General features: G+C 50.7%; 1 protein-coding gene across 3 annotated transcripts in view; it reads right to left on the minus strand.

Moving 5' to 3' along the window:
* The window catches only part of HLTF (helicase like transcription factor), a 1,760,895-nt gene that overhangs the window by 528,251 nt on the left and 1,218,466 nt on the right, over positions 1–14,178 (minus strand). For all 3 annotated transcript variants that reach the window (XM_069618321.1, XM_069618322.1, XM_069618323.1), the window contains exon 18: positions 13,910–14,045. In XM_069618321.1, coding sequence (XP_069474422.1) covers positions 13,910–14,045 — 136 coding nt within the window. The remainder of the gene's footprint in view (positions 1–13,909; positions 14,046–14,178) is intronic.

A 14,178-nucleotide genomic window follows, 5' to 3' on the forward strand; every position in this document is an offset into this window, starting at 1 on the left:
TGGGGGTGGGTATTCGTTAATTTAGGAGTAACGAAGGGGGAGAATGTTGGGAAGGAGATGATCCTTGCCCCCCCCTTTGCGCCACTCCAGGTGAATAACACATGCATTAGCCAAGGTGGGAGGCACAGCCAGCCCCTGCAGCGTCAAGTTGCCCAACATCCCATAGCAGATAAACACACACACACACCATAGACCCTAGCCCTGCTATAAGAAGCCATTTTGAACTAGGCCAGACGCCATCTTTTCTACCAAGCCCAAAAATCAGTAGAAATGCAGCTCTCCCATCCCCAGCGCCTCGCACAGCCAGCCCACACCATCGCCTCCCCCTTGCCAGCTCAGTGCGAGCCCTGTTCTCATGGAAGTCCAGCCATGCCTTGTTACAATCCTGTAGTATTGTTTCCCAAAGAATGTGCTCTGCTGAGAGCGTGAGACAGTGACAAGTCATAAGCCCAAGTGCCCATTCATCTCCACTAAACTGCCCGTGCCCTCTCAATCCCCACCCTGCCAGGCCAGAGCCCACCAGCTCTGACCTCCCAGTTCCATTCACGCTAATACTCATCTGACCCTCTCGCGCAACCCCCCCCCCCACCCTTGCTCCCCAAGACAACAAACGTCTACCTATATCACGAGAACCCAAGCAGGGCAGATGGCAGATCAAACCTTTGGGGTGTGCACCTGGGTGTGGGAATCACTGAACTTAGAGGTCGGAATGCCAATATATTCGCTCATTTGACCCAAGAATCCCACTCGATGTAAGATTTTGTGTCTGTCACTATTTCTGCATTGTCAGTTGCTGTTGTTTAGTTTAGATAGATAGTTGTATTGCATCCTCGACATGACCTTCGCACCGCGGAGATGAGCCCAGCTGACCCACATGGATCAAGAGTGACTGAGAAGCGGCCAATTAGCACCTGCCATCCCATATAGTATCCAAATTAACAAGGGGGGTCCTGGGAGTCCCTCTGCCAGACATTAGTCCTGGTTACGAGAGACTTACCCAGAGTATTTAGCTCACTATCTTTCACAGAGAGGAAATATCCCAAACATATCAGCATTTGTCCTGCCCTGGGGCAGTCGGGCACTGAAATGCTAGGCAATTCTCCTCTGAATAAGAGTACCAACAGAAACCCAAGACACGTGTTTCGGTCTGGTTGGACCTCATCTGTAGGGTGGATCTGTGCCTCTCTAAGAATAGTGAGCAAGGGGTCCACGTCTGGATTCCCCTAGTAATTTAGGGTGAGACCCAAAGTTACTTAAATATGCAAATTAACAAGGGGGGTCCTGGGAGTCCCTCTGCCAGACATTAGTCCTGGTTACGAGAGACTTACCCAGAGTCTTTAGCTCACTATCTTTCACAGAGAAGAAATAACCCAAACATATCACTATTTGTCCTGCCCTGGGGCAGTCCAGCACCGAAATGCTAGGCAATTCTCCTCTGAATAAGAGTACCAACAGAAACCCCATTTATCCCATATAGTATCAACTAATCTATAGGCCTTCATCCAATCAACTGTACCCTTGTGTCCACTATACATGTTGTCATCATGTCGTCATCAGTGATGCTGCGTGCCCTTTTAAAGTGCTGCCCATGTAATGTTTCAGCAGAGCGCTCTCGGGCAGCAGAGCTCTTTGCTGGCAATTTATATGATTATATCAACTTTGTTATCTTTGCAACTCATCTCCTGGTCTCATTCCCCTGACAAGGTTTTACTCGGGACACGTGCAAGGAGGCTGCCTTCACTTGTGGCAGAAAGGCAGACTTGAGGGGCAAAGAGGCTGCCCTTTTCTTGGAGCATAGGAAAAAAAAAAAAAAAGAGTGCCTTGCCTACCTGTAGAGGTTGAAATGTCTCGTCGTTGAACTGCCTACTCATTCTCATTTATAAAGCTGAAACAGAAATACCAGAACTGTGGTTATGTATAATACTGTCAGTTGATGTCACATTTGAAGTTGGTTGCAGTAGTGACATACCGTGGAACCAAGGAGTCCGTTTTCCCCAGTAACAGTAATGGAAGGGTGATTAAGGGGAGAAAAACAACCCAAGAAGCATACTGACAATTATACCAGAGGTACTGCAGAGGTTACGACTATTTGTATAATTATAGATGGAGTGGCTAATCTATTTTCAGACCTGTGGCAAAGCAATCTTGGAAGGAAGACATCCAGGATTACCATTGATGCTATTTTCGTGGCTAACTTTGGAAATGGATCTCTTCAACTGTAAGCTGGATAACAGTAGATTGTTTTATTAACTTTATTTAATTTGGACCTTACAAGAACTGGTTCAAGACTTTATTCTTCTGTTTGAACTTTTGGAGAAATTGACTTTGAACAATCCTGGGGAAGGGATTTACCTAGGACAGGTGAAGGTCATCCAATTTCTGATTGTTTATTTTTTATTCATTATATGTTGTTGATCATTGCTAGAATGGATTTCTAAACTCTGCTCTGGTGAACAGAAGTGTAGGAGGACACCCTTGTCAGTAAAACAGGGAAAACTTCCATGAAGATAGCCAAGACACTTCAAGGTAGCTTGGAGAGCAGCCAACGCAAAGTCTCAGGAGTAGTGGGGTGATCTGAGGTCTTGGATGAGCACACACAGAGGGATGGCAAGAATTACCCTTAGACAGTGATATATAAAAATATACCATTTATTAGGCCCAAGAATTAACAAGCGAATAAAGAAAAGCACAATAATATCACTACTTAAACAGACACTATGTAAAACATATGTACAGTCACTTTTTGGTCAATGCAGTAAAATGTGGAATCGCGCCAATACCTGTAAGTAGGAAAAGCAGCCAACCTTTATCACATTGGCAAACTTCAGAGACGCATAACTGTAACTTTATCATTCCAGCTCTACGAAGATTGGAGCATTGTGCTCAGTGTCAGATGCGCACGTAAAAGCGCTCAGCCATGCGTAAAGACACAAAGTGCAATATTCAAGGGGGTGGAAAAGTTAGAGAGAGGATTCTGAAGTGCATTCAGAGATTCAGGAAAACTCTGCATACTCCAGCTGTTAGATCTCTCTGCAGCATTTGACCTTGTCGACCATAACAATCTACCTTTGTCACTCGCCAAGGACTTCAACTTTACCAATGATGCTACATCGTGGGTGAGATCCTTCCTAGCAGATTGCATCTCCAGAGTCACCATAGGCAAAGAAGCGACTGATCCCATCCCAGTCCCCATCGAGGTACCCCAAGGTAGGCCTTTCTCCTACTCTATACAATGCCTACACAAAGCAGATGACACCCAGATCCTCATACCCATTTCAAGTAACTATGACCAGGATACTGCTACCATTAATAAAATATACGCCATCATCCAAAATTGGATGGCTTTGAATAGTCTTTGTCTTAACGATGAGAAGACTGAAGTACTCATTGTAGGATCCCCCACCAAAATAGCTTCCCTCCATCTAGACTACTCCTCCATCAATATTGACGGTACTCTGATCCCGGTACTAAATCAAATTAAAACTCTAGGAGTATAGCTAGATGCTAATCTTACCATGACCAAGCATGTTAACACACTATCTTCTTCCAAGGCGTATACCTTCAAACTTATCGCTTTAAGTCGACAATTTGACCCCTACTAACTGCCTCACCCTGGCTAGGGTTTTGTTAATATCTAAGGAACAAGTTACTTACCTATAACTGTTGTTCTCCAGAATGGGTCTGGCATGGATTCATATGCTCATGAACATTCCCCGTCGGCAGGCTGGGAATCCTTGGTAAAGAAAAAATCAGTATCAGTTTAGTTTCTGAGCTGTCTTTCTTAGTAGTAACCAATCACTGATCTCTGGGTCATACTGCCCCAAGCCAATGACTGCCCTCTCCCTAAGCCCCTCCACTGGCAGCCATCCTCAGATTTGGTAGCAAGTACAGTGGGAGTATGACCAAGTGAAGAGCCGCAGAAGGGAAGGAGGGAGTGTTCACATGTGAATCCATGCCAGGCCCATGTTGGAGACCAACAGTTACAGGTAAGTAACTTGTTCCTTCTCCAGCATGGGGTCTGGCATGGATTCACATGCTCATGAATTTAAGAATACATAGCAGTACACACATGCGCAACCACGGGAGGTGGCAAAGGCTCAACATTAAGCAACTCTTACCTCCTCACTGGGCCCACCTTCAGGCGAACAGGTTGCACAGCACTGCTTGGCTGACCCTGGACTCCTCCCTGGAGACCCAATCGACGCAGTAGAATCTCGTGAAGGTGTGCGTCGACCTACACGTAGCAGCCCTGCAGATGTCCAGCAGGGGCACACCAGACAGGAACGCCATAGTAGCAGCGATCACACTGGTCGAATGGGCTCTCGGACGGCCGGGCAGCAATCGGTTTGCCAACCGGTGACAGTGCATAATGCAGCCGGAGAGCCATCTGGAAATGGAAGCCTTCGAGAGAGCCTTCCCTTGGTTCACAGGTCCAAAGTTCACAAACAGCTGTGACGTCTTCCGAAAACTCTTCGTGCGGTCCACGTAGAACTTCAGCGCTCTAGCTACATCCAGCGAGTGCAAAGTCCTCTTGGCCGGCGACGAAGGCGAAGGGAAGAAAACTGGTAACACTAAGGACTCGTTGAGATGGAAGTCAGACGGCACTTTGGGCATGAAGGAGGGGTGCGTCATCAGCACCACCCTCGTGTCGTGAAAAGTCAAGTATGGAGGCTTGCAGGATAGGGCCTGGATCTCTCCCACTCGTCGTGCGGAGGTGATGGCCACAAGGAATGCTGTTTTCCACGACAGGAACTTCAATGGTGCAGAATGCATAGGCTCAAATGACGCCCCCATGAGCCTGGTCAGCACCACGTTGAGCTCCCACGCCGGGGCTGGAGTCTTCACCGGCAGGAACGATCGGAACAGTCCCTTCATAAATTCCTGCACCAGGCGATGAGACCACAAGGACTGCCGTCCTGTCGTTCTAGTGTATCGAGAGATCGCTGCCAGATGTATCTTGATGGAAGCGTGAGCTAGTCCAGCCTTGGCCAGCGACAGTAGGTATGGTAGCACTTGAGTGGCTGCAATCCGTAGAGGGTTAATCTTCTGTGCACGGCACCAGAGAACCTCTTCCACTTATGTCCGTAGCACTTGAGAGTTGAGGACGCCCTGGCCTTTGCAAGAACCGCTCTGCAGTCAGCCTGGATATCGTACACCCCAAACTCTAGTGCTGCAGGAGCCAGGCCTGCAAGTTCAGCGACTCCGGGTCGTGATGAAGGATGGTGCCTCCTTCTCTGGAGAGAAGATCTGCGTCAGTCGACAGTTTGACTGGTGGAGACGCTGACAAGTCCAGAAGGTCTGGGAACCAGATCTGTCTCGGCCACGTCAGTGCGACGAGGATCATCCTGCACCAGGACCTCTTGATTTGGTTGAGGAGTCAGAGCAGCAACGGCAACGGAGGGAATGCATACAGGAACAGGCCGTCCCAGGGGAACGAGAAAGCATCGCCCATACTCCTCGGCTGGGGAAATCTGCTGGCAAACCTCCGGCACTTCAAGTTTGTTGCTGTCGTAAACAGGTCTATCTGGGGATTGCCCATCGCTGGAAGACGATCCACTTGATCCTGACGCAGTTCCCACTCGTGGCACGAGCGTAGCTCCCTGCTGAGTGAGTCGGTGATGGTGTTCTTTATCCCTGCCAGATGAAAGGGACCAGAAACACTCCCTGGGCAACGGCCCAATGCCACAGATCCTGTGCTTCCTTGGATAGGGCTGGATATCTGGTTCCTCCCTGCTTCCGGATGAAGAACATCCTGGTAGTGTTGTCGGTGAAGATCCTCACCACCTTGCCCTTGAGGGACGGGAGAAAGGATCTGAGGGCCCAGAAGACTGCTCGGAGCTCCAGGATGTTGATGTGGAGGGGTTTCTCCTCCGGGAGCCAAAGGCCTCTCGCGTGAAGATCTCCCGTGTGCGCTCCCCACCCCTCCAGGGAGGCATCCGCGGTCACCGTCACCTGGTGAGCTGGGGGTCTGAAAGTCTGTGCCCGCCACAAGATACTAATTTCTCGTCAAGAGAGATCCTGTCTTCGAAGCTGCCCTTCGCTTGCATCCATCGGTCGTCGAGGTACTCCTGTAGAGGACGCATCCGAAGCCTACACAGGCGCACTAGATATATGCATGAGGACATCATCCCGAGAAGGGACTTGATGGACCTCACCCTGGCCACGTCCGTGGCCAGCAGACGCTGCACCTTGCCCAGTTGTCCTTCCCTCCGACGGTGAGGCTAATCGCGTAACTGTATCGAGCTTGGCTCCCAGAAACAGTGCGACCTGCGACGGGACCAGGTGGGATTTGGGGAAGATGGAGAATCCCAGGTCTGTGAGCAGCAGGACGGTCTTTGCTGTGTGTTTGACGGCGAGTGCCCTTGTCCTTGCCCAGATGAGCCAATCGTCCAGGTAGGGATAGACGTGGACCCCCTGTAGGCGCAGCCGCACCGCCACCGGTGCTAGGCACTTGGTGAACACCCTGGGCGCCGACTTCAATCTGAATGGGAGGGCCTTGAACTGGTAGTGCCGTCCTTGGACCACGAACCTGAGGAACTTTCGTTGTCCTTTTAGAATGGGAATATGAAAGTACGCATCCTCCAAATCCAACGACGATAGGAAATTGCCTTCCTCCAGCTGTCCCAGCACGTGCTGGAGGGTGACCATCCAGAACTTCTGTGCCTTGATATACTTGTTTAGTCGACGCAGGTCCAGGATGGGTCGCCATCCGCCTGTCTTCTTTCTGATGAGGAAGTATCTTGAGTATACTCCAGAGCCCCGGAGCATCTTTGGGACGAGCTCGATGGCACCTTTTTTGAGCATTGCCTTTACCTCCAACAGCAGTTGAGGGACGCGATTCTCCTTCCTGGCCAAGGGAGGAATGCGGGGGCACTTCTTTAGAAATTCGAGCGTGTGCCCCTGGGCCAGGGCATCCGGCACCCAACGGTCGGTGGAGATGGATTCCCACACGCGGACGAACCTCGACAGCCGGCCTCCCACCGGGGTGCTTCGGCCGGTTCAGTCTTGCTTGGCAGCAGCCTTTCTGCCTTGGCCTCCTTGGCGACGACGGCGAGATCCACCTGACTTGCCTCCGAATCCCTTGGAGGCACCTTGCTTGCCTCTGACGTTCCGAAAGGGCGGCCGTCGTTGCTGCAGAACTCCCAAGGCCCGAGCCGTCTCCGTGTCGGTCTTGATGGCCTGAAGGGAGTCATCCACTGTCTTCCCAAACCGGTTGTTCCCGTCGAAGGGCATGTCAAAAACTTTGGCTTGTACGTCTTGGCGGAAATCCGTCGCCTTGAGCCACCCCCGCCGTCGAAGGCAAACGCTGTTGCCCAATTGGCGGAAACCGGTGTCGGCAATGTCTGTGGCCACCGGTATGGCGTGGTCAGACGCCACCTCACCCTCCTGCAGGATCGCCAGGGCCTCTGCCCTCTTGTCGTCCGGGAGAAAGTCCAACAGGGGGGCGGCGATCTTGTACCACAACTCCCTGTCATAACGGGCCACAATCGCTAGGGCGTTGGCCGCCTTAATCGTCGTCGCCGCAGACGAGATGACGTCGTCCCATGGCATCTAGTTTCTTTCCCTCGCCGTCCGGCAGGGAAGTAGAAGTTGAAGCCGATGCCCCCCCTTTCTTCTTGGCCGCTGCCGAGACAACCGAACCCGGGGTCGGTTGCACTCTAAGGCACAAAGGGGCGGCGTTGGGGACCGGTGCCTCTTGGCAGGTGTCGTGGATGGGTTCTTCAGGAGAGTAAGTCCCTCGTCCCATATGTCATCCAGCAACGGCACCGCGAAGAAAGTCTTCCTCTTGGCCTCGCGCCGTTGGTAGAGGAAGCCCTCCTTCTCTTCAGGGCAGAGCTGGAAAAGCTCGGACCCCCTGGCAATCATGGCGTGAAACAAGCCAATTTCGTCGGGTGGAGATGCCCGAGGAATCTGCGATGGGAGGTCAGTCCCATCGTCACCACCGTCGTCATCATCCATCCCCGTCGTGGCCGTATCTGTTCCTGTGTCATCCCTCGGGATCGGGGAAGGAGACAAAGGCTGAGAGGGCCGTGAGGGCTGAAAAGGCGGGGCTGGACGAATCCTCGTCCTCTTGTTTGGAGGGCTTCCCGATGGACCCGGCTCAGTGGGGTCATCCGTCGGGGGTAGGGGCAATCTCGTCCTCATCTCCGTGCATAAGGCTTGGATTGCTGTCAAAATGGCCACCGAGTTGTCCTGTGGCTCGGGCTTCGACGGGCGCGCCGGTTGCTCCTCCTCCACGGGAGCCTCGTCGTCGCCACCCTCGCCCTCGTCGTCCCCCTCGTCGGGATCCCTTCCGTGGGAACAGGCCTCTTCCAAATACTTGTGGAGTCCCTCTTCGACTAGCTGCTCCTCGGAGGCTGTGTCTGTAACGGTCACTGCCCCCCTCTTTTTCCACTGGGGTATTCACGGGGGTCTTCTCGATGGGCTTAAAGGAGGATTCCATCCGCGGAGGCAGGGAAACTCTGGGCCCCGAGGTCGCCTCCGCTGGGGTAGCTTCCACAGGCTTTGCCAGGGCTGCAGCGACTCCTTCAATAGAGGCCTTGGCCGGGTGAATCAAGGCTTTAACCACCTTAGGGGGAGGGTCACCGCTTCATTCCCCTTCGGCCGGTTCCTTCGAGATCGACCGGGGCCTCTCCAGAAGCTTAGCTTGGTTCTCAGATTTTCTCTTCCCCGAGCCAGAGCGTTGGCTCGTGGTTGATGGCATCGGTGAAGGTGCGCCCTGCCTGGCAGCCGTGGAGCCCAACCGTTCGGCATTCGTGGTGCCCACAGACTCGCAGTGCTTTGCCTTCTGTTGGGCCCCCGTCGCCGGGGCGCCCTCACAGGACTTAGAAGACCGCTCAGACTTCTTCTTCTTCTCACCTGCTAGGCTCTTGCCTTCCAGCCAGTTGGCGAGACAGGTCCGACGATCCCTCATCGTACCTTCCGACATGTTCATGCAAAACGCACAGTCCTTCTCCACGTGCGGTTTGTCTTCGTGAAGGCAGTAGAGGCACCTCGAGTCCTCGTCCTCCTTGACCACATTCTGTAATCCGCATCCAGGATAGTTCCTAAACAGCTTGGATCCGGGTGTCGAGCTTCCTTTCTCCTGGACCATGTCCAAGGGGTAGGCCTCAGAAACTTCTGGAATCCTCCAAAAAGCGTAACTCGATGAAAACTTCACCCTTGAGGGGCGTAGAAAATTCCGAAATGGGTCCCCGTTGATCGGAAGTATAAACGGTGGAGCTTGAGGCTCGATTTAACTGAAAAATTAGATAAATCTCTTTGAAAAAAGAACAAAACGCAGTAAAAGCTCAAGAGCTATAGCATGAGGACTCCCAACACTTGAACGTGCGGTAAAAATCTGAGGATGGCTGCGAGGGGCTTAGGGAGAGGGCAGTCATTGACTGGGGGCAGTATGACCCAGAGATCAGTGATTGGTTACTACTAAGAAAGACGGATCAGAAACTAAACGGATACTGATTTTTTCTTTACCGAGGATTCCCAGCCTGACGGGGAATATTCATGAGCATGTGAATCCATGCCAGACCCCATGCTGGAGAAATTGGACTATTGTAATGTGCTACTGCTAGGTACCTCCATATCTAATATCACCAAACTGCAGCTCATGCAAAATAAAGTCTTCAGGGCAGCATTAGGGATAAGAAAGTTCGATCATATCACCAAGACTAGAAAGGACGCCCATTGGTTACCCATTAAGGCTAGAATCATCTTTAAAATACTCTGCATTACCTACAAATGTCTTGCTAAAAAAGCCCCCCTTTACCTCAACAAAGCCATACAGAAAAAATAATTCATTAGTGTTAGTGAGAATTCTCTGTAAAGGCTAATTTCCCAAACCTAGTGAGTCCCCCAGCAGCTTTGCTGGATTTTTGGGGTTTATTTTTTTCCTCCTGCTAAGAGTGAGACTCTTTTTCTCCCACTCTTAGACATGATTTGAGGTGTTCCTTTGACTTTGTATGTGTTTTATGGGCTATGGAGTCCTTTACCCCATAGGGCTTCATGTGTTTTTGGTATGTGGGTTACACGGCACCCTCCGTGCCGTAACCCAGGGGTGTCGTAGCGACCCCCAAACATAGACTCCATACCCTGGGACTGACTACTGTCTCCCAGGGTATGGAAAGTCACCATTGGCTTTACTAGTCTCAAACCGAGAACAGAACCAGTACAAATTATCCTATTGTGGACGTACTGGTCAGGGCAATTTGATTGCCCCCCGGACCGAGTTTTGGCTGGTGGCAGGGGATACTACTTTTTATATTCGACCGCGAATATATTCCTATGAGATTTTCCCATTGTTCAAGGCTACCACTTTTTAATATAGCCTCGAACATACTGCCGGTTTATTAAATTAATATTAATTCACCGGTTGGTAATTTTTGCCGAAACTTGGTTCCAAAATGGCGTTTGTGTTCGCTTCTGTGACTCCAACCCAAGTTGAGCTCTTTGTTCCACTTTTTTTGGCGGGCTTCTCCACAGAAGCCTCCAAAAGTGGTGCCACTCTGTCTGGGTACCACAGGGGGTGTGGGAGGTGGTTTAGGCACCCTGGACTGAGTTGCCCCGGCAAATCAAGTCGCACTCTTGTGTGATTGGCCCAAGTGGTGAGCCGCCCGGCTCACCACTTAGCATGTTTGATTGACAGCTAGGCAGAATTATTGGGGGTTTTCTGCATAAAAGCAGGGCTTTGGGGACTGGAACTTCAGAAGTCGCCACAGGACCTAAAGAATCCGAGGAGGGAGAAGCCGAGCTGCAAACGACGACACCACCGGTGGAGCCCTGCAGAACCGTCTCACCACTTTTCCCGACAACAGAGAAGATTTCTAGCCCGGAGAATCTTCTTCCTTTGACTGGTGGGGATAACCAGTTTGCCTGTCTTTTTCGCCTACCTGGACCATCTCGTGGCCGCCTTGCCCGTGTCAAGCACCCCGGCAATCGGAATACCACGGTTTACCACTACCGCGAAGAAAAGGGTGGTACCTTGTAACCGGGAAACTCCACGGCTGGTTTCTTCCCTGGCAGCGCAACAACCTTCAGCTTTCCTCCATGTCGAGACCTCCTCTTCCTCTGGACGAAACACCGACTTGCACCCGCTGCCAGGAACAACTGCCCCCGTTGGAGCGTTCTTCCCACTTTCAAGTACTGTGCCCCGCCTGGCTTGCCTTGCGACAGATCATTCGGGTGACAGTAAATCCTCGACTTTCTAACCTGGGCTAGCCTGGGACCTGTTAACTAACTTTTCCTGACTTGATTCAATCTTTTGTGAACTTTCTACAAAGACTCTTTGGGCATAACCCCACTGTGTGATCCTGGACACCTTTCGCTTGCTCTCTCTAAGAGTGGTAAGTAAACGAAATTGGCAAACAAGGACGGCGAGACTCAGCGCAAGGACCTGAATTATAAGGAGTGGTGTGAGGAGCGCTGCGGGTGAGTGTAGGGACTTGCCAAGTCCTCCACCAATAAGACAGAACCAAGTTGTTTGTTACAGACACACTGCGCGCACACACAATATAAATTGCAGTTGGTGTATGTTTATTTCCCAAGAAGGTAGCCTTTAAGCTTTCAATTGTCCTTGCTACTGCATATCAAATGGAGCCCACGATTCTTCTAATCTTTGTTACTTGCCACAATTATTGTGATATTAGGAACAAGTTACTTACCTGTAACTGTTGTTCTCCAGCATGGGTCTGGCATGGATTCACATGCTAATGAAAACTTTCCCCGTCGTCAGGCTGGGAATCCTCGGTAAAGAAAAAATCAGTATCAGTTTTGTTTCTGATCTGTCTTTCGTAGTAGTAACCAATCACTGATCTCTGCGTCATACTGACCACAGCCAATGACTGCCCTCTACCTAAGCCCCGCGTCTGGCAGCCATCTTCAGATTTTTACCGCACATTCAAGTGTTGGGATCCTCGTGCTATTGCTCTCGAGCGTTAGTGCTTTTTTTTCACGTGTTTTTCTCAGAAAAATGTCTCTTTTTTCGGTCAAAAGAGCCTCAAGCTCCACCGTTTCTTCATCCGATTAACGGGGACCCGTGTCGGATTCGTCTACGCCCCTCAAGGGTGAAGATTTCGTCGAGCCACACTTTTGGAGGACTCCAGAAGTTTCTCAGGCCCATCTCGGACATGGCCCAGGAGAAGGGAAGCTCGACGCCCGGAAAGCTGTTCAGGGTCTGCCCTGGATGCCAGCTTCAGAATGTCTTTAAGGATGACGAACACTCCCTTTGCCTTTACTGCCTACATGAGGACAAGACGCACGTGGAGAAGGATTGTGCGTTTTGCAGAAATATGTCGGAGCGGACCATGAAGGACCGCCATCAACGTCTCGCCAACTGGCTGGAAGGAAAGAGCCCGTCAGGCGAGAAGAAGAAGAAGAAGTCCGAGCTGTCTTCTAAGACCTTTGAGGGCGCCCCGGCGACAGGGGTCCAACAGAAGGCCAAGCACCGTGAGTCCGCTGGCATCGGGAGTGCCAAACGGTCGGGCTCTACGGGCGCCGGTCAGGGCGCATGCTCCCCGGCGCCATCAACCACGAGCCAACGCTCTGGCTCGGGTAAGAGGATGGCCGAGCACCCGGCGAAGCTCCTGGAGAGACCCCGGTCGAGCTCGAAGGCCTTAATCCACCCGGCAAAGGCCTCTATCGCGACAGTCGCGGCGGCCCTGGCTCAGCCTGTGGAGGCTACACCAGTGGTGGCGACCTCGGGGCCCAGAGTCTCCCTGCCACCGCGGAGGGAGTCCTCTTTCATGCCCATCGACAGGACCCCCGTGAAATCTCCGACGGAGAAGAAAAAGGGGGGCAGGAGGTTGTCGTGGATTCGGCCTCAACCTCTGAGGAGGAGCTGATCGAAGTCTTAAGCCACGGCGTTGGCGTGGAAGAAGACCAGCCCGTCGGAAGGGACCCCGAAGTAGGAGACGAGAATGTCGAGGGTGCCGACGGGGCTCCTGACCGCCCATCAGACTCCCCTCAACCAGTGCCGCAAGACAACTCGGCGGCCATTTTGTTGGATATACAGTCCTTATGCTCGGAGATAAGGACGAGACTGCCGTTACCACCAACGGAGGAACCGTTCCCGACGGGGGACCCGGAGCCAGGCCCTTCTGGGAGCCCTCCCCCTAAGAGAAGAAGGATTCATCCTCCACCTCCTTTTCAACCTTTTCGTAGTAGTAACCAATCAGGTCCTGATTGGTTACTACTACGAAAGACAGATCAGAAACGAAACTGATACGGATTTTTTCTTTACCTGCCTGACGACGGGGAATATTCATGAGCATGTGAATCCATGCCAGACCCCATGCTGGAGAAACACAAACTTTAGTTAAACAATTGGTATGCAAACTGGCCAACAATAAGCTCTTATTTTATGATCAGCAGCTCTTCATTCAGGGGACATTGAATGTCCCACATTTGAAAAAAACGTTTGTATAAAATATCTAAAAGCAATTAAGTTTGGAGCACTTGATTCTCTTAAGTGGAAAAATGAAAAAACAGGGGTGTGGCCAGTACCCTTTGAACTTCTTGTCCCACAATGTGTTCTTTAGTCTCTACGGTACGCATGTCCCACATCTTTGGTAGTTTCAGTCTTTATTTCTAGAGTTGCAACTCCATGTCAAAAGATTAACATCTGAAGTAAGACATAACCATTAGAAGGTATGTTTAATTCAAACCTCATTGGCAGTCTAACAACTTGTGCATAGTTAATCGGGATTACAGGTCTTGAAAAGGAAGCACTAAGGTTCACAGAAACATTTTCAATGAATACCTCTTTCCTAAATTTGAAGCACATTTGAAGGGGTATTTTGTCTGAGCCAACACAGTTGAGAATGCATGGCTTTTCTTTCACAAAACAACTGTTTGGGTCGAATATTGTGGACATTTAAAATCTAGCGAGTATAAAAAAAAACAGAACATAAATGCGTACCTAAGTCCAGCTGAATCGCCCATTGTAACAGGTCGCTGTATTGTTCGGTGCCACCACTCTCGGTCAGTAAACGGTTTCAGTTTAAAAAATGATAAAAGAGACCACAAATCTTTTAATGAGTTCTGAATAGGTGTTCCTAAAACAGTAACAGTAATGAACAGTTAATTCTATTTAGCAAATTAAACTTACAAAACATGCTCATGAGAAATCTTCCACTGATGTTTGTTTATTTTTTATTAAAAAATCTAATAAGATTAAGACAGTCAACA

This window comes from Ambystoma mexicanum, chromosome 10 (assembly GCF_040938575.1).
Source record: "Ambystoma mexicanum isolate Mex_15411 chromosome 10, UKY_AmexF1_1, whole genome shotgun sequence".
Classification (NCBI taxonomy): Eukaryota; Metazoa; Chordata; class Amphibia; order Caudata; family Ambystomatidae; genus Ambystoma; species Ambystoma mexicanum.